This window comes from Mesoplodon mirus, assembly GCF_964341445.2.
Source record: "Mesoplodon mirus genome assembly, chromosome: 5".
NCBI classification, from domain to species: domain Eukaryota; kingdom Metazoa; phylum Chordata; class Mammalia; order Artiodactyla; family Ziphiidae; genus Mesoplodon; species Mesoplodon mirus.
This window is the reverse complement of record NC_138980.1, coordinates 30,994,277-31,018,092: the sequence shown is the minus strand read 5'-3', so window position 1 is coordinate 31,018,092 and position 23,816 is coordinate 30,994,277. Positions and strand designations below refer to the sequence as shown.

The 23,816-nt window shown below is 55.5% G+C and overlaps 2 protein-coding genes across 2 annotated transcripts; one reads left to right on the top strand and one right to left on the bottom strand.

Annotated features, from left to right (window-relative positions):
* Nucleotides 1-10,279: 10,279 nt before the first annotated feature.
* SLC34A1 (solute carrier family 34 member 1) lies at nucleotides 10,280-21,467 on the top strand (the record flags this gene model as incomplete). Its single annotated transcript, XM_082622586.1, has 12 exons — nucleotides 10,280-10,403; nucleotides 10,540-10,686; nucleotides 10,772-10,900; nucleotides 11,154-11,297; nucleotides 12,245-12,356; nucleotides 12,480-12,675; nucleotides 12,759-12,854; nucleotides 18,204-18,277; nucleotides 18,559-18,722; nucleotides 19,966-20,082; nucleotides 20,183-20,307; nucleotides 20,964-21,467. The coding sequence occupies exons 1-12, from the start codon at nucleotides 10,295-10,297 to the stop codon at nucleotides 21,465-21,467; spliced, it is 1,917 nt and encodes a 638-aa protein (XP_082478712.1). The 5' UTR covers nucleotides 10,280-10,294.
* Nucleotides 21,468-23,314: 1,847 nt separating this feature from the next.
* Nucleotides 23,315-23,728, bottom strand: PFN3 (profilin 3; the record flags this gene model as incomplete). Its single annotated transcript, XM_082622011.1, is given in 2 exon segments — nucleotides 23,315-23,503; nucleotides 23,507-23,728. Coding segments are annotated over 2 exon segments (411 nt in total).
* Nucleotides 23,729-23,816: the final 88 nt, after the last annotated feature.

Genomic DNA, 23,816 nt, shown 5'->3' with positions numbered 1-23,816 from the left:
TCTACCCTGTGTGCCGCCCCCACCCCCAAACTGCGTTGCCTCTGTCACCAGGGTCAACGCCAGGAAGCCCTTGGGGACCTCAGGATGTACCCCCTGACTTCCTGTTGTCAGAACCTGTCTTCCTGACTGCACAGAGTATGGGGTGTGAGTGTGAGAGAGAGACAGAGACAGACAGAGAGAAGGAGGGAGGGAAGGAGGAAGCAGGGGAGGGAGGGAGGAAGGGGAGGGAGGGGTAGACCCCTCTGGGCAGCTGTGCCTCCGCTGGTGTCATTGTGCTGTTCTCTGAATCTGAGTACAGTGTCTGGTCACTGTCCTGTTTCTACTGGGGACTCAAAGTGTCTCTGTAGACATGGCGGTGGGCTCTTTTGGATTCATCGAAGACCTCGAGGAGGACACTGGTTTTTGTGGTGGGGGCAGGTTCTGCCTCCTGCCTGCTTTGGCTGGGTGGTCTTCTCTGTCCCCCGGCAGCCAGAGAAGCCCACAGCCCACACAGGGAGGAGGAACAGGGAGAACCCCAGAAGGAGAGCCCCAGCCTGGGGGCAGAGAAGCTAGACTCAGTCCCGGTGCTGCTGTGACAGAGGAAACAAGGGGACACAGGAGCCTTGAGAAGGCACTGGGAGAGGGAGGGGCCCTCTTGACCACCTCCAACAGGTTGAGCTCTCTTCCCCACTCCAGCCCTTTGTACTTGCTGTGCCCTCTGCCAGGGGCTCCCCATACCTGCCCCCTGTCTTGTAACTGGCTCCTCCCCCTTGAAGTTCCTGGGAGAGATCAGTGCGGTTTGCTGGCCTTTCTCTAGAAGTCGATTGCAAGCCTTCCTCAGGGGGCCTTCATGGCTTGTAAACAAGAAAACTTTCTTTCTCACAGTTCTAGAGGTCAGAAGTCCAAGGTCAGGTGCAAACGTGGTGGGGTTCTGGTGAGGACCTTCTTCCAGGTTGTAGACAGCCAACTTCTGTGTCCTCATGTGGTGGAAGGGGTCAGGGAGCTCGCTGGGGTCTCTTTGTAAGGGTGCTAATCTCACTACACCCTCATTACCTAATCATCTCCCAAAGGCCCACCTCCACATACCATCACCTTGGGCACTGGGATTTCAACATATGAATTCAGGGGGACACAAATATTTAGACCATAGCACAAGGTGACCAGGAAAGCTCTCCTGAGGTGTGAAGACCTTCAATGAAGCGGGACTTCTGTGTTTGTAAGTCTTAGAAATCCCACTCAGAGTCACAGGCACACACACACCGAAAGAATGCATTGGCTTATCTAATGAAGAAGTCTAGGAGTGGCTGGGTAAATATAGGAGTTTAGATCATTTTAGTCAGGAATCTCCGTCCACCTCAGTCCTGCTTTCTTGTGTTGGCTTCATTTGCACGCGTGTTCTCTCCCTGCATGTCCTTTCTGCAAATCCCCAAAGGATGGTAGAAAATGACCAGGATTGGGATTCTGACTGGGGTCAGAGGATCATTCCTGAACCACACTGAGTAGCCAAGCCTGGCTCATGAGATGACCTCAACAGCCAGAGGGCTGGGCCAAGCCAGCCAAACAAAATGGGCTGAGGCGGCAGAGGTCTGAAGGCCAGGTAGAAGAGCCTCCAGAGAGGTCAGGAGGAGGAATTCACATCTCCTGAGGTCCCCAGGTTAGGCATGCTCCATCCTCTATCTCATTTTGTGCTCACAACAAAACAGCCTGGTGGGGATGAAATCAAGGCTGCAGGGGGGCAAGTGACTAGTCCAGGGTCATGCAGGGGATTGCCGCTGGGGTGTCACCAGCACTCAGGCTGTCTGACTCAGGGACACACACCAAGGAGGGCCTGGATGCTGTAGAAACACCCACTGGGGAGCCAGGGCCCTCTCAGAGGAGGGCACGTTGATGTGGCTACTCTGGGTTGGGGGGAGTTTGGGAATTTCTGCTAAAAATTAAAAACACACAGCGTGTGACTCCAGCAGTACCACTAGAGAATCACTCACCTCTGGGCACGTGGAGGCCCATCGCTGCAGGGTTGTCTACTGCCTGAAAACTGGCAGAAGTGGATGGGGTGGGGGGTAGGGTAACACAACACATGCTCTGCGATACCACACAGCAGATAAAGAATTGGGTACAGCATGTCCTGCCATGGAAGGTTCTCCAAGACAGTTTGGTAACAGAATGCAGAGCACTGAACATGGCATGATACCTTTATATAAACCACAAACACACAGGCACTTATAAGTGTACAGAAAAGAGAGAGAATGTTCTAGAAGGATACATACCAAACTGACAGGGAGATGGGAAGCAGACCAAGAAGGGGTAGTGGTCAAAGGAGACTTTCACCTTTGCTTTAATTTTTTTGAAAGGCTGCAATTAAAAATAATTATAATATCACAAAGAACTCCCCAAAGCCACTGTTTTGTCACTGCTGGCCTGCCATCCCTTTCTCCAGAAGTGGTACCCAACTCTTCCATTAGGGGCTTCAGCCCACTGCCCCCTCAGCCCATTTTGACAGGCTGGGTGTGTCCCTCTGCCACAATCCCCTCGTGATCTCCTTCCCATCATGCCCCCTGAAGCAGCCCTGAGCCCTCACTGTCCCAGCCTGGCCAGGCCCCAGCTGCAAGGAAGGGGGCCAGGGGCACCAGCTGGTTAACCCCTGGGGCCATGTTTCAAATTCACTGCACAGAGGTGGACTCCTGGGTGGTCGGGAAAGGTAGCAGAGCTGCTTCACCTCATCCCACCAGGTGGGAAGCCCGGAGAGGAGTTGGCCTGTTCACCCAGCACCCAGTGTGAAGGAAGGGAGAGAACACACATCTGCTGACCACTCTGCAGCCTCCAACACCCCCATCCTACAGAGTTCACAGGCTGAGAGAGGAGGCGTGACTTCCTCAAGGACACCGTGGGGCCCAACCCCATGTGGCTCCAAGCCTCTAAGAGAGAATCTGTCTCTTGTCCCCCAACCCACCTTAATAGCCTTGGGGTACGGGATGGGCACAGGGTGAGGACAGGGCACACAGTGACCTTGGCTCTGGGCCAGCGTGGGGGCAGTTACAGGCATTGGCTACTCACCTGGAGCTGGGCTGCAAATGCTGATGCACTGTTCTCTGGGGACAGCCACCCCACCCCCAAGGGCGAGCACAGAGTGCACCCGGTAGGGGGCCTGGTCTGGTGATCAGGTGACTCAGACTTCTGGGGGATTAGAGGCTGGAATTCAGCTTCCACAGGGAAACAAAGGCCCAGATGGGGAGGAACACGCATGGTTGGTTACAGTGAGTCAAATGCAGCCAGAGCTGGGCACAGGCCCGTACCACTGTACAACCACAGGCGGCGCCATTCATGTCCACCATAGTCCTGGGGGTGTCCAAGAAGAGCTAGGGACATGAACATGTGTATGTGTCCTGTGACTCCTGCAGGGAGGGACTGAGTGAGTGGTGCTCTGTGACCATCTCAGCTCCTGTCTCCAGAGAACTGGCTTGGGGGTAGAGCGGAGGCAGAAAGCCAAGGAGGTGAATGAGCGTCCTACCTGCAGGCCAGCCCAGAGTGCCAGCTGCCAGGACGAAGTGGCCAGCTAAGACTGGTGGACCGGGGTAACCCTACAAGCCAAGGAGGCCCCCATCTTCCTGCCCCATTGCCGAAGCACTGAAGGAACCCAGAGCCCAGACCCAAAACCTGAAGCTTGGAGTGTGAAACTGGAGCTTGGAATCTGGAGCACAAAGCCTGGATCTGGGGCCTGAAGCACAGACCCAGCACCTGGAGGCAAGAGCCGGAAGCCCAACCTGGTGTCTGGAATCTGAAATTGAAGATTAGGGCTCAGATCCCAGAGCCCAGCGCCAAGAACCAGAGCCCCGAGCTTGACATCTGATGTCTAAAACTGGAGCCTGAGACTGGAACACAGATACTGGAGCCCACTTGAGGCCAGAACCAGAGTGGGGACCCCAGAACTTGGAGACAAGCTCCAGGCCCAGAGCATGAAGGCCAGGACCTGAAGTCTGAAGCCAACCTCCAAGCTTCAGGTCTGGAACCCAGAAGCCAGAGCCTGGGACCACCAAATGGGGGTCCACAGCCTCCCGTTCAGGCCTGGTCCCTGAGGCCAGCAGGAAGGGCATAGCGCTGGGGCCATGTAAGGAAGGGAACTGCGGGGGAAGAGGTGATTTCTGAGAAAAGCCCAAAGCAGCCTCAGCTCTTTTGGCCACAGACTTTGGCCTTGTCAGTCAATGAGTGACTGGCGCTTGGGCCACCAGGATTAATCATTACATGGGGCACTTATCCCCCAAACAAGGACAGGGCATCCTCAGGTCAGCCGCCCCTGCCCTGGACCCAGAAGATCTAATGTAGCCTTGGGCTCCCCCTCTGAAAAGTGGGGCTCAGATGGGACAATGTCTCAGGGCCCTGCCTGATCTGTGCCGGGTAGCTCAGATCAAAATCCAGGCTCTCTAAGAGAGGACAGTCAAGAGGGCCAGGGGAGGGACTGCTCTGTTCCCAGAGGGAGGTGACAGGTGACCCCTACCGTGTCACTCAGCCTGCTGGTGAGAGTGGCTGCTTTGACCGCAGATACAGAGAGGATGCATCCATGTGTGCAATGCACACTCATGCTGTGTTGGTGTGCAGTTGTGCTGGCTGCATGCCGGGCAGGAATGTTGATGCCCAACATTCCCGACGTACAGCACCGTGCCGCCTCCGTGGGGCTTATATGTTGGTTGAATATTAAATAAACATATTGATGAGAAGAGGCACAAGTTTCTCAAACTGTGCTAATGGGAAACCCTGTTGTCATTAACCAGATCCCCTCAAAAAATCCAGGTCATGAACAGATGGTCTGGAATGTCAATTTTTCCTCCTTTGATTGTCGTTAAACTTTAGGTCCTGCAGAAATTAAGGAGCAAATGGATCTTAACAGGGAATTGCAGAAAGGGAGAATAACTGGAGCTGGTTGTGCCAGCTTCCACAGATTGCTCCCTTTCTGGACCACACACTTGCTCTTGGGACCATTCTCTACTCCGTCAGCAATCATGCCGCTCCTGGAGAAATCCTTGTCGTCGGTGTGACGAAATTCAGTGTCTGTCAGCCTGTCCCATGCACGTTAGCCACGCTGTCTCTGCTCCCACCTCCTTTTCCTTCCCCTCCCCCAGCACTGCCCCGACTAGGCTCTCGAGGGTCACTAAATCCACTCTGTTCTCACGTTTCCTGACATCTCAGCAGCATTTGATCATGCTGACCAGGGTATCTCTTTCAAAATGTGGGCAACCCTGGCTTCTGGGGCATCTGCGTTTCTGCTCTTCCTCCCTGTCCCTGCTGTGCCTCTTCCTGCGTCTTCCCTCAAATGTGGGTGCTCCTCTGGGCTTGGCTGGGTCTCTCCTCACTGTGCACACTCTCCCTGGGGGCACCTTCACCTGAGGCCACTCAGGCAGGAAGCCAAGTCACGCTGCGCCCTGAGGCTGTGATAGGATGCTGGTCTTTGGGCTAGCAGGGGTAGGATTTAAAAGGAAGAGGGGTGACATGGTGAGCTTTGCATTTTGGAAGGCTGGCTGGCTGCTTTTTTGGAGACTGGATTGAGGGGAGCCATCAGACAGAAAGGCTACTATAATTACCCAACTGAGAGATGGTGGCCAGGACCGGGGAGGTGGCAAAAGGATTAGGGAGCTCCCAGAAAAGGAAAATTGGGAGAATTGGGGGATGAATTTGAAACCAGGAGGTAGAGGAGAAGCGTGTGTCAAAGATGCCTCCTCCATGTCTGGCTCCGTGTCTGGACCACATGCTGCTCACTGAGGTTGGAACATGCAAGAGGCCCCATTTGGGGAAAGGAGAACATCGCGTGCTTCAGGCCCGCAGCTCCAACTGCTCGCGCCAGAGACACCTCAGACACAGTGTACAGTTCAGTACAGACGGATCTTTGCATCTTCCCTCCAAAACTGCTCCTCCTCCTGGGTGCCTTTCTCAGTGTGAGACACCACCAGCCACCCAGGCTCCGGGCCCAGAGGTCTGGGGGAGGCCGTGGCCAGAGTGCAGGTGAGCAGACAGGGCAGGACTCACCATTCAGGGGACACATAGGGTCTGTCACAGACAGAGAGGAGGCAGGCCATGAGCAGGAGTGGGCTGAGATGAGCAGAGGGGCTGAAATGCTTGGGGGCTGGGGTGTGGCCACCTTCTCCACTGCTCTCAAGGGTCCCAAAGGCAGCTCTGGTCAGCTCCTAAGTCTCCATGCTTTTGCTAGGGCTTTTGCTAGGGCAGCCCCACTCCCCACAAAATATTTTTGCAAGTGGTGGACATCCATAATATTATGTAATTGTTTCTCTTGCGATGCATTTGATTAATAACTGCCTCCGCCACTAAACCCTGAGCTCCACGAGGGCAGGGAATGTAGGCTTCAAAAGTGTCAAAGATCCAAACCTTATTAAAAAGGAGACACAGGGCTTCCCTGGTGGCGCAGTGGTTGAGAGTCCGCCTGCCAATGCAGGGGACACGGGTTCGTGCCCCGGTCCGGGAGGATGGCTAATGCCGCGGAGCGGCTGGGCCCGTGAGCCCTGGCCGCTGAGCCTGCGCGTCCGGAGCCTGTGCTCTGCAACGGGAGAGGCCACAGCAGTGAGAGGTCCGCGTACCACAAAAAAAAAAAAAAAAAAAAAAAAAAAGGAGACACCCACCCAGCTTATAAGGAGTGCCTTGGATACCTCTGCTCCTGCCCAGGGTCTGACTGGAGCAAGCAGAGGAGAGGACCACGCCTGTGGGCGGGGCTGCACATACCCAGACAATCTCTGAGCCCATCAGCTCAAGGATGAATGCAACACAAGAACTCAGTAATAATTGCATTTCCCTGGATCAGCAACACCCCTCCCACCCGTGCATGAATGCCAGTCTTACCCAAATCACTCCCTCCAGGTAGGAGAGGTTCTAGGACACCCAAGGGTTCACCATGTAAATTAGGGTCCATGACAGAACATGATGCAACCATTAAAAACAACATCTGGGGCTTCCCTGGTGGCGCAGTGGTTGAGAGTCCGCCTGCTGATACAGGGAAAATGGGTTCGTGCCCTGGTCCGGGAGGATCCCACATGCCACGGAGCGGCTGGGCCTGTGAGCCATGGCCGCTGAGCCTGTGCATCCGGAGCCTGTGCTCCGCAACGGGAGAGGCCACAACAGTGAGAGGCCCGCGTACCGCAAAAAAACAAACAAACAACAACAACAAAAATCTGTGCTGAGTGTAAAGACACAGGAAAAGGCTTATGTTATAATGTTAGATGAAAAAAAGCAAGATGCAGTCTTCCAGAGACAATAAAATCCAAAGTAGATAGAAAAGGCACAGGGAAAAGGACAAAAGGCAGTGTTTTAAACAACACGGTGATGTTTCTGAGAAGCAGGATCGTCTTTATTTTCCTTTTTGCTATGAATGGAGACCTTTCTGGCAAGCACTGGGTGGCTGATTTCTGGTGGCCTTAGTTCCCCAGAATCTTCCAGAACAAGCCATAAGACTATATGGCTTATTGTCCAAACCAGGGCACTTTTCAGAGTGAAAGGGGACTCTGGGCCAACAGTCATAAACCCGGACTTGGCCAGGCAAACCAGGACTTACAGTCACTCTCCTCAAAACCAATCCCAGCCGCACCTCCGCCCCCCCAACCCCTCTCTCCCCTGTGGGTTCTGTGGCCTAAACTACCATGGCCACAATGTGGTGGCGCTGGGATCCAAACCCAGGCTGGCCTGTTCTCTGCTCTTAGCCACTTCGACAGAGTCTGTTGTCTGTGTCGCCCTAAGATGTGTAAGATGTTGAGTAAGATTTGTAGCTCAGGGGACCCTAAGCAAACAGAGTAGCTGGTGAGCCAAGAGTGGTTGACCTGAAAACAGGGCTGAGAATCTAGAGGAGATGGGGCCATTTCTTTGGTGGGGACACTTCAGCCATCCTGGAGACAGTGAAAAGGGCATGAGAGCATGAAGAGAACAAATATGCTGAGGGACTTTGTTCTAGGCACTGAGATGGGTCATTTATCTCATTGAATCCTACAACACACTGAAAAATTCATGCTCATTGCCATTTTATAAGGGAAGGGACTAGAGCTCAGGGACGTACTTAGTACTAGGTACTAGTACTTAGTACTTATTCTAGTACTTAGAATCCCAGGCCGACTCAGGGACTGGACCATTTCTTGGATCAGGAGAGAAGCGGGCCTTGCAATCTTGGCTCAGCATGGAATAGGAACTCAACTACTGTGCTTAGAAATGGATGGATAGACACAAGGCTGGCTGGCTGGCTGGCTAGGTGGATGGATGGAAGGATGGATGGATGGATGGATGGATGGATGGATGGGCCGATGGATGTTAGGTCACTCAGACAGTTGCCCAAGCTAGATCTTGAATGGAACTCACTACTCCTGGATCTGAGAAAATCTTAATCCCTTAGAAGGGAAGCTCCCTTCTCATCTCTCTGTGAATATGGGCCCCAACTCAGGCTCCAAGGTCCTGTAAAGAGAAATAAGCTTCTCAAAGACTCCCTAAGACCCCTGGGACTCTACAACAGACCTCATGTTATCATCAGCTTCCTGATCCAGAAGCCCAACTGTGATATATTTCCTCTCCCTCCCACCCTCCCAACACCAACTGTCCTGCCCAAGTATCCCTGAGATGCATCTTCTCCTCTCCATCCCTCTTCTTCCCACTTAGATTCAGACCTCATCCTCTCTCACCTGGACCATCTCATGACCCTTTTAACCGGTCTCTCTGCTTCCAGACTCACTCCCTTCGACACATCCGAACCCCACACACCTGGGAGCATTCTAAAATGTGGACCAGGCCCTGCCCCATCTGGCCAGGGACAGATTCTCTCAGGCTCACATCCTGGATCTGTGGTCTTGGACCCTCCACAATTCAGCGCTACATAGCTTCTCTGGGTTTGTCTTCTGTTGCTTCCTCCATCACACACTCCCTCTCCTCCAAATGCCCCTCGAGACACACAGAGAGACCCATAGACACCCAGATGCAAGGCAAGGCTGAAGGGTGTTTGTGTTACTCCTTGCGGAGTACTGTCAGGCCAAGAAGGAGGGAAAGGGGCCAGAACCAGGGAACGAGGTGCCTGAGTGGCATCAGGGTCTCTGCCTGGGGGCATGGGATGCATCTGTGCCCTCCTTGCTGGGTCTGGGTCATGGTTCTGGCTGAGTATCTGTGTGGGGGAGGGGAGAGCCTGTCCACAGACTCCCCCTGCAGAGCTGACGATTAGCAATTAACCGGGAGGAATCTACGGGGTGAGGTTAATTGGGGAACAGAGGGAGGGAAGCTAGGGTTCTAGGGACTTTGCCCTTGACCCGAGGGTATAAAGAAGAGGATCCCAGGTTCTCCTCAGGCCCCTAGGGCTTCCCTGAGCATCTGAGCAGGAGCTGAAACACAGAACACCAAGGTGAGTCCAGGGTCCCCACATCCCAACCCCATCCCCAACTCTTAGTAGGAAGCAGGCTCCTCACCTCTGTCCTTACTGTGCCTCTGTTTCCTGTCCCCTATAACATCTCAGTCCCAGCCCAGCCTGGCTCACTGCCCCAGAGTAAAACGGACTCATGCTCTTCCAGGGCTTGGAATTCAGCTCTGCATGTCCCCCAACCCCACAGCCAGGGCCCTTGGAATAAGGTTAGGGGTGAAGGGTGGGGTGCTGAAGCAGACTGCGGGACTCCCACCCCAACAGCCGGGAACTCCTGCGGCAATTCAGGGGCAGCTAAAGCAAGTCAAGGGCTTCCCAGACTTGGGGACAGGATGGGGGCCCTCCTTAACTAAACAAGTCCTGGTCTGAGCCTCATTCATGGCAGAAAGGCCCGTCAGTGCTTGTTTACTGCTGGGGGTAAGGGTGGATGGGGAAAGAAGTTCATTTGTGAGGATGAACCCCTGTGCTCCAGGGGCACTCTGGTGACACCTGTATCTGTCATTGGAACACTTGCTCCCATTGCCATGTTCCATCTATTTGAGGGATTATTTCATTGACATCTGATTCTCCACTAGACTTTGAGCTTCCTGGGGGAAGGAGTTGCATCTGTATTGAGCCAGCTGTACCCCAGCATCGAGCTCAGTGCCTTAGATAGAGTAGGTGCTCAATAAATACTTGCTGAATGAATGAATGAATGAATCCCCAAATCTGTGCTGAGCACCTGAGTGTGCAGCTCTGGGTGTGTGTGTGGGGTGGAGAGTGTGCTTCACTGGATGTATGTTTGTGATCACACACCATGGGTGTTTGTGCACGTGAGTGTATGGGTGTGGGTGTGGAGGGATGGGTGTGTGAGTGTGTGTGAGTTTCCAGGACACGGCAGTTCTCACTCAGTGTTGCTGTGCCCCTGATGTGCAGGGCCCACAGTGTGTACCCAGGATGATGTCCTATGGAGAGAGGCTGGAGGGCCGGGCTGTCTCCCCACTCCCAGTCTGTGGGGGGCACATGATGCGTGGGGCGGCCTATGCCTATGTGCCCAGCCCACAGGGTGAGTGCTGCTCCCACCCCTGGACCCCGCTTGCCCTCAGTTGCCCACGTCTCGCCCCGGTGGGGAGGCCTCCACCCCTCCCGACCTCCCCAGGATGTGGGACCTCAGGGAACTCCTGACCAGCCTCGCTCCCCAGTCCTGCACAGGATTCCAGGGACCTCAGCCTATGCCTTCCCCAGCCTGGGCCCCGTGGCCCTTGCCGAGCGGGGCCGCCCTTACGGGGAGGTTCTGGAGCACCATGACCCGCTGCCTGCCAAGCTGGCCCAGGAGGATGAGAAGCCAGGTGGGCCTGGGTCGGGGTGGCAGGGGTGTTGGCGGTCACTGGCAGAGCCCTCCAGCCACTGTGCTCATGACCGGCCCCTCTCCAGAGCCCGGGGTGGCCCAGAAGCTGCGCCAGGCTGGCTGGACGCTCCTCCAGGTACCACTGATGCTCGTCTTCCTCTACCTCTTTGTCTGCTCCCTGGACGTGCTCAGCTCAGCCTTCCAGCTGGCCGGAGGTAAGGGAACAGAACCAGAGGAATTACAGAAACAGAACCTGTAGGAGATATATAGAGATCTATGATTTATTGCAAGGAATCGGCTTACGTGATTGTGAGGCACACTGGGCCTCTTGGGCAGAAGCCAATACTGCAGTGCACAGGTAGAATTTCTCCTTCCCCAGGGAAGCCTCAGGGGAGAGGTAGGGCAGAGGGGAGGGGACCAGGGAAGGGTTTTGAAGGGTCTCGGACAACGCTGGCTCATGCTCCCCAGGGAAGGTGGCTGGCGACATCTTCAAGGACAGTGCCATCCTGTCCAACCCGGTGGCGGCGCTGGTGGTGGGGATCCTCGTGACCGTGCTGGTGCAGAGCTCCAGCACCTCCACATCCATTGTGGTCAGCATGGTCTCCTCCGGCTGTGAGTTTGCCCACAAGGGCCAGGGAAGGAGTGGGGGGCTGGGATGCTGGACCCGTGGCTGGGGTGGGAAGAGCAGGAGTGGGGCCAGGGGCCGCGGGCAATGGGCAGCTCTGGTGTCTCCCACTCTGTTCTCCAAAGCATGGCCTGGAGTCTCAGCCAGGAGGGGCGCCCCAGGAGTTGGGAAGGGTGGCAACTAGGGAGTACAGCCTCAGGAAGGCTCACCTCCATGTTGCCACACGTTCACTCATTCCATCAATCAGGGGAACAGAACCAGAGGAATTAGAGACACAGAACCTGCAGGAGATACATAGAGATCTATGATTTATTGCAAGGAATTGGCTTACGTGATTGTGAGGCAGGCTGGGCCTCTTGGGCAGAAGCCAATACTGCAGTGCACAGGTGGAATTTCTTCTTCCCCAGGGAAGCCTCAGTTTTGCTCTTAGGGCCTTTAATCTCATGAGATGAGGCCCACTCAGATTATTGAGGTTCATCTTTTCTCAAGGTCAATTGATGGTTGAGGCAAATCCATCCGCAAAACACCTTCACAACAACATCTAGGTTAGTGTTGGACTGAATAACTGGGTACTAGCCAAGCTGACACCTGAAAGTGATGTCACACTTGTGTACGCATGTGCACACACAAGCACAGAGACACATTGGAATTTAGGACCCTCATGGACATGCACCCACACACTCGTTCACATATACACAGGTGCGGTACACATATGTGAACACATATGTGAACATCAGTTAACATGTATGCACACATGTAAACACACAGCATGTGCCCCCATGTACCTGTGATGCTGAGGCTGAGTAGAGTCAGCAGCATGGCAGGAATGCCTGCTGGGGGCTGGGATGAGGGCCGTGGGTCCGACAGGAGAGGTTGTGGGGCAGGAGCTGGGTGGCCCTTATCCAGTTAGTTAAGAGGCGCCCTCTTCTACCAGTGCTGGAGGTAAGCTCTGCCATCCCCATCATCATGGGCTCCAACATCGGCACCTCCGTCACCAACACCATCGTGGCCCTGATGCAGGCGGGGGACAGGACTGACTTCCGGCGGTGAGGGGGTGGAGCAGTGAGCGGCCTGTCCTTGTCGGGGGAGGGTGGTCCCAGACGCCAGGAGCCCCCAGTCTGAGTGCATCCTGGCTCCAGCCTGCCCTGCAACGTGGCCTCCCTGCCCAGGGCCTTCGCGGGGGCCACAGTGCACGACTGCTTTAACTGGCTGTCAGTTCTGCTCCTGCTACCCCTGGAGGCTGCCACCGGGTACCTGCACCACATCACTAGACTTGTGGTGGCCTCCTTCAACATCCGCGGCGGCCACGATGCCCCTGACCTGCTCAAGATCATCACGGAGCCCTTCACTAAGCTCATCATTCAGGTGGAGGGGGAGCTGTCATGGGGTGGGGGCTGGGGGACTGTAGGACCCCACCCTCACTCCCTCCTCCCACACCTTGCCCACAGCTGGACAAGTCCGTGATTACCAGCATTGCCACGGGGGATGAGTCCCTGAGAAATCACAGTCTCATCCGGATCTGGTGCCACCCAAACCCCATGGAGGTGAGTCCCAGGTCGGCTTCAGTGAGAAGACTTCCTCTTCAGACAGCTGACTGCCAGTGTCATTGTCTGTGCAAAAGCTCTGTGTAGACCTAGGGGATCATTTACCCTGGGAGGACAAACATGGGGCACTTTTGCGGTGATACTGTGCCTATGGCAGATGTTGCTACACCCTCCCAGCCTCACACCAGCTTCAGGCAGCCATTGCCAATCAATTCGAGTTAGCATGTCATCGATCTAGCCCAGAGATTGGTTCTCAAAGTGTGGACCAGTGGCACACATACCACCTGGGAACCCATTAGAGATGCAAACTATCCGGCCCTTTCCTAGACCCACTAAATCAGAAAAAAAACAGGTGGAGCCCAGGAACCTACATTTCAACAAGCCCTCTATGGCTGTTCCATGCTCAAGTTGAAGAACCACTGATATGGCTCAACCCTGTGGTCTCATAGGTAAAGAAATTGGCTCCAAGGGGCTAAGAAACTCTCCAGAGCTTGTCCTACTGCTTCAGGGCCCCAAGCGCAGGTCTTGCAATCTAGGGCTCTCTCTTCCCCCGGGTGCTAGGGGGGTTAATGGCTCACTTCTGCTGTGTTTGGGGGCCCAGGTAATGTGCGGAGGTGGGCGGGGAGAGAGTGCTATAAGGATGGCTGGGAAAAATAGGACCAACAGGAAACTGGCCCAGGAGCAGGACAAGTGGGCCATGGAGACCTCACTGGAGACACAACAGCCACCTGTACTGATATTGGGCTCCTTCCCCTGGAGATTCCCACAGGCCGGTGTCCCCTTGTCCTGCTGCACTCTTCCTGCTGCTTTCTGGCTTCTAATGCCTGGAATGAGGCTCCGTTTGGATCAGTTGGACACTCGTGGACCAGCCATTACACCAGGCTAACATGGAAGCTAGCAATTAGCACACTTTCTCAGCCATAAAAAGGAAAATGCTTCATCAAAACCATAAACCACAGTATTTGCTCCCCCTTGACATACAAGAAGTAACACCATTGGGCTTCCCTGGTGGCGCAGTGGTTGGGAGTCCGCCTGCTGATGCAGGGGACACGGGTTCGTGCCCCGGTCCGGGAGGATCCCACATGCCGCAGAGCGACTGGGCCCGTGAGCCATGGCCGCTGGGCCTGCGCGTCTGGAGCCTGTGCTCCGCAACGAGAGAGGCCACAACAGTGAGAGGCCCGCGTACTGCAAAAAAAAAAAAAAGAAGTAACACCATTTAGAACGAAAGACAAGGAAACTGGAAGCCCAGCACACCCTCTTCACTTGCTACTTGATGTTCCCAGACTTTATCGCAGTGTGAACAGAGAGCATTCTTTCAACTGGCCCTGCGAGGTTCCTTTGCATCTGAGTGGCACACAGCTCCAGCTCAGTCCTTCTGAGTGTTCAAGTCAGTTTGACATCAAAAAGCCCACGCAGACAGCTTTCACGCTGGCTTTGTGACCCCTCTAACACACCTCCCCTTCTCATGAGCACTCTGGGCCCTCTCCAAGCTCTCTGAATGGCCCAAATCCCCTCTGCTTCACAGCAAAACCTGAAAGAGACCAAAGTCACACACTCTGAACTTCACAATAAGCAAGCTGTGGAAGGGAGCTCCTCAGCCGTGGCGATCCTCGAGTCCTCTGAAATCCCTGCTGCCTGCCTGCAGCGTCATTCACCTGGTCTCCCCTTGAAGGATGTACCGGCAAATGTAGCTCTCACCCAGTGGAATCCTCAGTGATGCTGGTCCTGAGGCCGAGGGACTGGAAGCAACCCACCCAAGTTCCTGGGCCGGGGCTGTCCTCACTGGTTCCTCCGCTGTGCCTGCTACCACTCGCCTGAGCACTGTTTTCTCATCCCAGCTCTCCCGGGAAACCTTCCCTTGAGAGCAGGGTCCAGACTGGATTTCCGTGGCTTGGAGAGTAGCTGGGGGTGGGATGTGAGCTCCCTGTTCTGGCCCTGTCTCTGGGACAGTCCCCTTTGGAACGTGGCTCACTCAGCCACGTGCACTGGCAGCTTCTCCTGCACTGAAGACTCACGTTTTGGCCACCGAGTCGCCTGTGGCCCCTTCCAACCTGTTCTCATTGCTTCCAGCTTTCACCAAGCTAGGCCCAACCTCGCCTAAGCCAGCCTCCAGGGCACCTTTGTGACTGACAGTCTGGGGTTTTCCAGATGGTGAAAGAAAAACCAGAGGTAGTGTTTGTTAGCATCCCAGCAATTCTTGATGTTCCAGGGTCCTGACACTGTCCTGGGAATTACCTTCCTGTGTGGTCACAGTGTGGATTGTCAACCCTACATACCTGGTTTAAACCAGCTTCTTCTGAGGACTTGCATCCTGGGGGGCAGGGATTGTCACAACCCCATTTTAAACAGGTTCAGACAGGCTTGTCCAAGTCTATGTGATTGAGGTAGGACAAAAATCCTGGTGGAAGCTGGAGCCCACACTCTTGACTCTCCATTTCGCTATCCCTTCCAGATGTATATCCCACCATATGTGTCCATTTCCCACTCTGCCTATCAGGCGTGAATGCCACCAGGTGACCACAGCCACTTGGAGACCCTCCAGGGGTGGTAGGTGTGGCTGTAAAAATGAATTCTCCTCTTCGCCACCAGATGGCGCTGCTAGCAGCGTACTCACGCTCTGCTTCCAGAAAGGCAAAGACCCTAAAACACCTCTTCTCCTGGAGCGGAGACTACTGCACACACCCACATCCTGCACGGTTTTCCCCAGGGGAAGGATTCTTGGAGCCCACATTCTTCTGTGAGCTTAATCATATCCTTCAGTTCCCAGAGGTGTCTCCTGAATTTGGGTTGTCTCTGCAAGCACATAAATCCCAAGCTCTCTCTTCCCAGATTCCTCACAACTAGCCCCTGGGGAGAAGTGGGCAGCATTATGGACCTCATGCTTCAGACAAAGAAACTGCGGCTTAGAAAGGTTACGTGTTTTGTCCAGTGTCACACAGCAGGGAGTGCTCAGCTGGGGTTGAGCCCAGGGCTAAGGCAGCCCCTCCACGTGCCCCTCCCTCTCCTCCACCCCCACCTACTCCAGGCCCAGGAGGGATGGGCATATCCTGGGGCTATGCCCCAGACCCTGGGCCTGGCAGTTCTTTATCTAGGGTGGAGCTCCCACCTTCCCCTCTGCTGGCCAGGGAAGCCCCAGGGCCTGCTCCTTCCCCTCCCACCTCTGCCCACCCAGCCTGGCAATGCACTTTAGGGTCTCTGGACTGGCCCTTTGAGCTCAGCCAGGGCCACATAACCCCAGGCAGGAAGGTCAAGTTTCCAAAACTCAGAAGTCCTAGCCCTCAGCCTTGCCCTGCCCCGACTTTGTCAGCACTGAGTGGGACCCCAGTGGAGCTCCTCTCCCTCTCTTCCAGCCTCCCCAGGTCCCAGAGAACCCTCCCCAAAGAGAGCCCTAGGCCCAGTGCAGTGCAGGATGGTCCACCGAGTTCCTTCCCAGCAGGGCCAGGATCTTCAGGTGTGTCTGCAGGAGCCATTGATCCTGACCTAGGAAGTCAACCCATACCCACACACCATGTGATACTAGATAGGCCCAGGGAGGGAGGGGGTCTAATCCTTATTTGGAGGCACAATTTATCGAAGGCTTGTCATGATCTAAGCCCTGTCGTGAGTGCTTCACACATATTTCTTCCTGTAACCTTTGCAACAGCTCTTTTCTTATCCTGCTTTAGAGAAAAGAGGCTCAGTGAGGCGGCACGACTTGCACAAGGTAGCTGAGATAAAAGCAGGATTTGAACTCAGATCTGCCAGACAGCAAACACCCGGCTGTCTCCCAGTTACCACCACTTTCCCAGCCGGCTTTTCCAATCAAGCCCATCAGAGACTATTTTCTCCTGGTTTCTCGGCCTGCAATTCTGGCCCAGGCTTCAGGATGCCCCAGGGCCCTGGTATGGCCAACTGGGTACACAGATAAGCACGCTGCCCCCCTCAAGGGAATACATGCCACTAAAATAAATCCCGATTTAAAGTCAGGTGCCATAAATAGTCCTTATCTCTAACACACATTTTTTAAATGACACAGATTAGAATAAAACATAAAGGAGCTGTAAATCCAAGTGCCAGCACCACAACTGAGCCCTTACCCTCAGCACCCAGGAAGGTCAGAGGGGTGTGGGCTGCAGACCCTCCAGGGGGAATGGGACCAGGGTCCATATCAGCTCCCAGAGGAGGCAGATGGTGGTGATGGGGAGAAGCTGTGGCTCTTTCATTTTGCCTGGGGCCCTTTCTGCGGCTCAAGTCCTCCTTTGTGACATGGCTTCTTCCTAGCCAAGCCTGGTCCACTTTCTACTTTCACTGATGGGACCCTGGGGGAAAGGTAAGGAGCCCAGGTTGCATTTTTTAAAAGAATTCCTTAGGGAATTCCCTGGCAGTCCAGTGGTTAGGACTCCGCGCTTTCACTGCTGAGGGCCTGGGTTCGATCCCTGGTCGGGGAACTGAGATCCCACAAGCTGTGCCAAGGAAAAAAAAAAAAAAACTCCTTAACCAGAAGAAGGCTACAAATGAGTGGTTCCAGACTGGCCAGACTGGCCTTCACAGAATTGTAAAGTATGTCTTTAAGCGGTTGCCAACATTTACAGATTGGGAGATTTTATCTAAACCTTCAGAGTTGTGGTTTCTCTTGTAGAATCAGGCCCTTTGGCTAAGCTGGGCTAAATCCCTGGACAGTGACAGTGACCTGGAGCTGAGTAGCTGCTGCCCCTTTAGGCCCAGGACACTCCCCACCACCTCCATGCACAGGCTGAGCCCCTCACTTAGGCTACCTGCCTGGTCCTGGGCCTTCTGAGTTAAGGGCCCTCTCCAGGAACCCCCTCCTCTTCACCGATAGTAGGTGGGGGAGGGAAGAGATGTTGGTCCCGGGCCCTCTTGCCCCACCCTCTCCAGATAAGGAATTGAGCAAGAGGAAAACAGAACGTGGGCTAGATGCCTGAGGGGAGAGGACAGGGCAAGGATTCTGGTGAAGAGGAGGCCCTGAGACAGGGATTGATAATAAAAGATGGGGAAGGGAGAGTTTTCAGAAGAAGTGGGCCATGGACAGCAGCCTCCAATGCCAAGGAGAGGTAGAAGAAAACATGGACAAGACACCATCAGATCAGGAGGCCCCAGCGGGCCCCAGTGAGAGCCAGATCAGTGGGTTGATGGGGCTGAATATTCTGAGGGCCGACTACAGCCCGATTCTCCTGTGGCAGATATTTTCAACTCCATTTCATCATTGGAGGAAACAGACTCAGAGAGGGCAAGCAAAGCAACCAAGGGCATTTATCCCCTCCATCCCCCATCTCTCCCTAACCCCCACCTTAGCCCCCATCCCAGGCTGCATTTTCCTGAATTCTCTAAGTCACTCTCCTCTTAATCTAGGTTCCCTCCCTCAGGCCCAGGGTAGAGGTCAACACCAGCCGGATGCTCGGAAATGCCACCATGGAGAAATGTGAGTACCTGCAGCGTGGGAGATGTCTGGCACGGCAGGGCAGAGTCTGGCAGAGGCAGGGCCATCTCCCACCTGGCCACTGCTGCTTCCAGCCCCAGAAGGACAGCTGTCAGCCAGCCCAGCTCCTGGGCTGGGGTCTGGCCCTGCTCTAGAGGTTGAAGAGACATGAGGCAAGGCCTTTGGCTCTGAGCCTAAGAGGGTGGCAAAGGTTGGGGGCTAGGAGCTGGATTGAGGGGGTCAGCTCTCAGAAGCTTGATACCACTACCACCACCCTCCCACAGGCAGCCATATTTTCGTGGACACAGGCCTGCCTGACCTGGCTGTGGGGCTCATCCTGCTGGCTGGCTCCCTGGTGCTCCTGTGCACTTGCCTCATCCTCCTCGTCAAGATGCTCAACTCTCTGCTCAAGGGCCAGGTGGCCAAGGTCATTCAGCTGGTTATCAACACTGGTGAGCCTCGAGCAGTGGGTGGGCAGGCCCCAGGATGGGCCCTTCTGGATCTTGCTGAGTCCTGCCACTGCCTTGGTGTGTGATCTGGGTAAAGCCCTACCATCTCTGAGCCTCAGTCTCCCCATGTGAACAAAGAAGAGATTGGACGAGGTGATTTTTGAGGCCCCTGAGGTGCTGACAGCTGGGGATCTGTGGCTGCTTCCAGCTGTGGTTCCATTCTAGCAGGTGGCTCCAAAGAGATTCTCAGAGGCCATTGTTTGATTCAATTAATAGTCATTAAGCCCCGACTGTATGCCAAGCACGGAGTGGTGCCAGGGATACAGAGGTGAGCCACACAGAGATGGCTCCTGTCCTCAGGGGGCTCACAGCCCAGAGGGAGAGACAAGCAATAAAAAAAAAGTGATCGAGGGGGGATACATTCAGATAGAGCGGTAACTGCCAAGGAGAAAGCAAAAAACAGCAAATAGAATATGGAAGAGGCTGCTTTTGATGGGTGGTCAGTGGCTTCTGTGCAGAGGCGACATTTGAGCAGGGACCTAAATGTGGAGCAGTCAGATGTGGCTGAAGAGTTTTTCAGGTGGAGGGAACCTACCTGAAAGTGCAAAGGCTCCGAGGCAGGACTCAGCTGGGCAGGACTGTGGCACAAAAAGGTGGCCAGCAGTGTGGTGGGAGCTCAGTGAGGTGGAGAGAGGTAGGGAGAGGTCAGCGAGGTAACAGGGACAGAGCAGGTCCCAGGCTGCACCCAGAGCCTAGACTTTATCCAGGGTAATGGGGGCACTTGGGGGTTTGGGCAGGGCAGGGATACCATCTGACTTTCATTTAAGCCTCATTTTGAGCTTTCGGGACACTGCCTGGCACTGGCAAAGGCAGCATGACAAACGCTGGAATAAGGGGCATCCATGGATCTATGGGAGCTCAGAGGAGGGAGAAGCAAAGTCTGCCCAGGGGCTGGGGTCAGGGAGGGCTTTCCAGTGGCAGTGGTATCCACGCTGAGTCCCGAGGATGAATATTTAGGAGTGAGGATGTCCCAGGCAGAGGGAACAAGGGAGCAAAAGCACGATAGAAGCAGGCTGAGAAGGGCCTTTAATCCAAGATCAAAGAGGACCAGGAAAAGCCACCGCAGTTGAGCAGGGGACTGACAAGGTCCCACTTGGAAGCTGACATCGATTCCTCCTCCCCAAGGAAAGTCCCCGCCCCCTCCCAATGCCCTCCCACTGACCCTCCTGGGACCGTTTGCTCGCAGACTTTCCCACCCCCTTCACCTGGGCCACAGGCTACTTTGCCATGGTGGTGGGCGCTGGCATGACCTTCGTTGTCCAGAGCAGTTCTGTGTTCACCTCGGCCATCACCCCACTCATCGGTGAGTCCCCATGCCGAGGCAGGGTCAGGTGGGGCAGGGCTGACAGGAAAAGGGCTGAAGGAAGGAGCTGGGGAGACCATGTCCTCTCCTCTACCCCCAGGCCTGGGTGTGATCAGCCTTGAGCGCGCCTACCCACTCACACTGGGCGCCAACATCGGCACCACCACCACGGCCATCCTGGCTGCACTGGCCAGCCCCCGGGAGAAGCTGTCCAGTGCTTTCCAGGTGCGCTTGGGAGAGTAACCCTGCCAGAGGCAGGACAGAGCTAGGACTGGTGCCTGGAGCCTGACGCAACGTAGGACAACACGTACAAATTAGTTTTTGACTGCCTACTAGGGGCCACCCACTATGCCAGACTCTATGGAAACCATACGGGCAAAGTATACCTGGTGCTGCCCTCAAGACCTTAGTGTCTAACAGGGGAGAGACATTACTGAGAGCCACGCCAATGGAACAAGAGTGAGAGGGATTTGTACTCTGAGGAAGGGGTGCTGGCTTAGTTTGGGGGATCAAGGACTGGGGGGGCAGACAGCAAAGGGGTTGCTGTTCTAGGAGCAAAGGAGTAACTGATAAGCCAGGATGTTGCCCACTCAGAAGGCCAGAGCTTCTGAGCCAGAAACTGATGTGAACCTTTTAGCTACTGGATCTGGGCAGGATCTGCTGGGGAATTCCTGAGAGAGAGATCAGTGGGGGAAATGTGGAGAGTTCAGGGCAGCAGTTATTTACCTACTTGTCCAAGTGTTTCAGTATTTTACTGGGGGAATGTCAGCCCTAAGTGCTGACTTTCCTGCTGCCCAGACCCTGTAGGGCCACTGTTATCTATCCTGACTCAGGAGCTGGCGCCCCTGCCCACCTCCACCCCTCCGCCCTCTCCCCTGCAGATTGCCCTCTGCCACTTCTTCTTCAACATCTCAGGCATCCTGCTCTGGTACCCAGTGCCCTGCACGCGCCTGCCCATCCGCATGGCCAAGGCGTTGGGCAAACGCACCGCCAAGTACCGCTGGTTCGCCGTCCTCTACCTCCTCCTGTGCTTCCTGCTGCTGCCGTCGCTGGTGTTTGGCATCTCCATGGCAGGCTGGCAGGCCATGGTAGGCGTGGGCACACCCTTTGGGGCCCTGCTGGCCTTCGTGGTACTTGTCAGCGTGCTGCAGAGTCGCAGCCCCGGGCGCCTGCCCAAGTGGCTGCAGACATGGGACTTCCTGCCCCGCTGGATGCACTCCCTGCAGCCCCTGGACCACCTCATCACCCGCGCTACCTTGTGCTGTGCCAGGCCCGAGCCCCGCTCACCCCCGCTGCCCGCCAGGGTCTTCCTGGAGGAGCTGCCCCCTGCCACACCCTCCCCCCGCCTCGCGATGCCCAGTCACCACACGGCCACCCGTCTCTAGGCTCCAGCCCAGACTGCTGCCTGGAGTCAGGAAATGCCTGTGCCTGGCGCCCGGGGTACAAAGGCAGAGGGGTGGGTCTGTGTGCTCTGGGCATGCACCTGTCCTTGCACAGGTCCTCAGAGGTCTGGGCTTGTGTAACTGAGAGACAGTGTTATGTGCATATGTGGGCATGTTGGGGGTGAGCCTGTGTGACAGCCTGCATATGCGTACTGATGCACCTGGGGGTGGGGTGGGGGGTGTGTGCCAACTGCATGTTACTTGGGTATGATTTTGAGTCCTTTGCACATGTGTTTGGAGACCTGCACTGTGTCCTTGTGCACACACAACTCTGACTGGGCTGGGTGGGAGTAAGGGTGAGTCTAAGTTCATGACCTACAGCTGTTTGCTCGTGCATAGATGTGGGAGCGAGTCGCTGGCTGAATTCTCGCCCCCTCCCTGCCACCTTCCTTCCTCCATGATACCATTCTCCTCATCCTCACCCAGGTTTTCTGTGTCATTGTTACAACCCTCTTCCCCAACACTGCTTGATTAAAAAAAAAAAAAAAAAAAGAAATGGAACTCTCATTGTGCACTTGGAAGTCTGCTTGCTCTCCATCTAGGGGGGAGGAGAGACCATGGTTTGGGGTTCAGCAGTACTATCTCCCCTCCCAAAGAAAGCCTGTTGTGCCCTGGAGGAGCCAGCCTACAAGCTCTCCCCAGCAATCCTCCTGGCCCTGCCTAATGAGTCCAATCCATAATTCAAACTTCCTGGAGCCCCGGCTAGGGCCACCTTAAGGCAAGTGTAAGGAGGGCTCTTTGCTAACCCCACTAGGCTGACCTCCTCTGGTCTCTATCTGCCTCTGCTCACCCACCTCATTGCCTCCCTCCCTCCCTCTCTCTGGGATAAAATCAGTTCTCAAGAAAACAAGTGATAGGTGGGGGCCTGTCAGGGCCACTGGGGGAAGGAGAGGCAGGGTGGAGGTGGGCAAGAGAGGTCATGCCCTGGACCCCAGTGCACAGGGCGCAGAAACTAGCCACTCTCCCTCCCACCTTTATCCTCTACTTTTGGGCAATAAACCAGCCTTCATTTAAACCCACCCAAGTTTTTCAGTTCCTCCTCCTCCATAGGGCACCCTGAGCTGAGGCCTGCAGAGGGAGGGTCAAGGGGTGGGGGGTGCCAAAGTTCCTCCCTCTAGTCCAGGGACATATCCAGGGCCTTTGGACCCCAAGGAGGCAGGAACGCTGTAGGGCCGCAGACCTAGTTGTGATGGTCTGCAACATGTGCCTCCCCACCCCCACCTCTGTCCCCTATGAAGTACGTGCAGGGAGATGCAAGGGCCTGCAAGCCCTAGAGCTGCTCTCCAGGCTACCAGCCCCACCATCACCCACCCACAACCCTCACTAGTGCTTCCTCTTGCCATGTGAAGGGGGTGAGAAGTACCCTGGCCCCCAACTTAGGGAGTGTTGTAGGAGGGTGGGGACGGGACTTCCTTTGCAGTATGTCCCACACAGATCTGTGGAAAGTTTTGTGGGAAAGGATGCTCAGGCCTGAGTTAGAGGGTTTGAGAACTCCCTCCTAGGGTTGGCCGTCCTTAGGACCCTGGAAAGGCACCAAGGCCCTTGGACTCTGGCCTAGGGAGTTAGGCCACAGGCAGGGCACCCATGGGAGGGCCTGATGTAGGGCTCAAGAAGCTGGGAAGCCTCTGGACTCTGGACTCATAATACCAACCTCACCAGATACCCTTTCTACAAGGATCTTCTAGTAAAGTACTTTCCGCATCTGCAACCTTCCCCATCCCCCTCACGACCGGAGGGTGAGTCTGCCACGCCCAGGTCAGACTTTATTTTGGTGCTGTCTGGCTGTCCTGCTAGGTGCCCTGCGAGCGCAGCCCATGGATCAGCTCGTGCATCGTCTTGTTGAGAATGCCCCCATGCACGCCCCGCCGGCCCATGAGCACGAGGAGTGCACGCGGCGTGTGGCCCACGCAGATGGCGCGCCCGTCCAGCCCCTTAGTGCGCGCGTCCAGCACTCCATCGCCCTCGGCCAGCAGGTGGTCTCAGATGACGCAGCAGCGGCGGCCCGCCACGCTCAGGCCCGCCTGCAGGAAGGTGCGCCGGTCCGGCCCCGTGAGTACACCCACCTCCTGCGGTGAGATGGCCGCCAGCAGGCCACCGGGCCGCGATGCCCACACGCAGCGATTGTCCGAGTGGCCCATGATGGCCACGTCGTCGATGCGCTGGTCCCGCAGCACTGCACTGATGTAGCCTTTCCAGTCGCCCATTCCGGCTCAGAGTGCGCCCCTCGCCTCTCACTTTCGAGGGTTGTCCTGCTGCGCTGCGCACCTGGAACGCCCGGGGCATTATGACGTA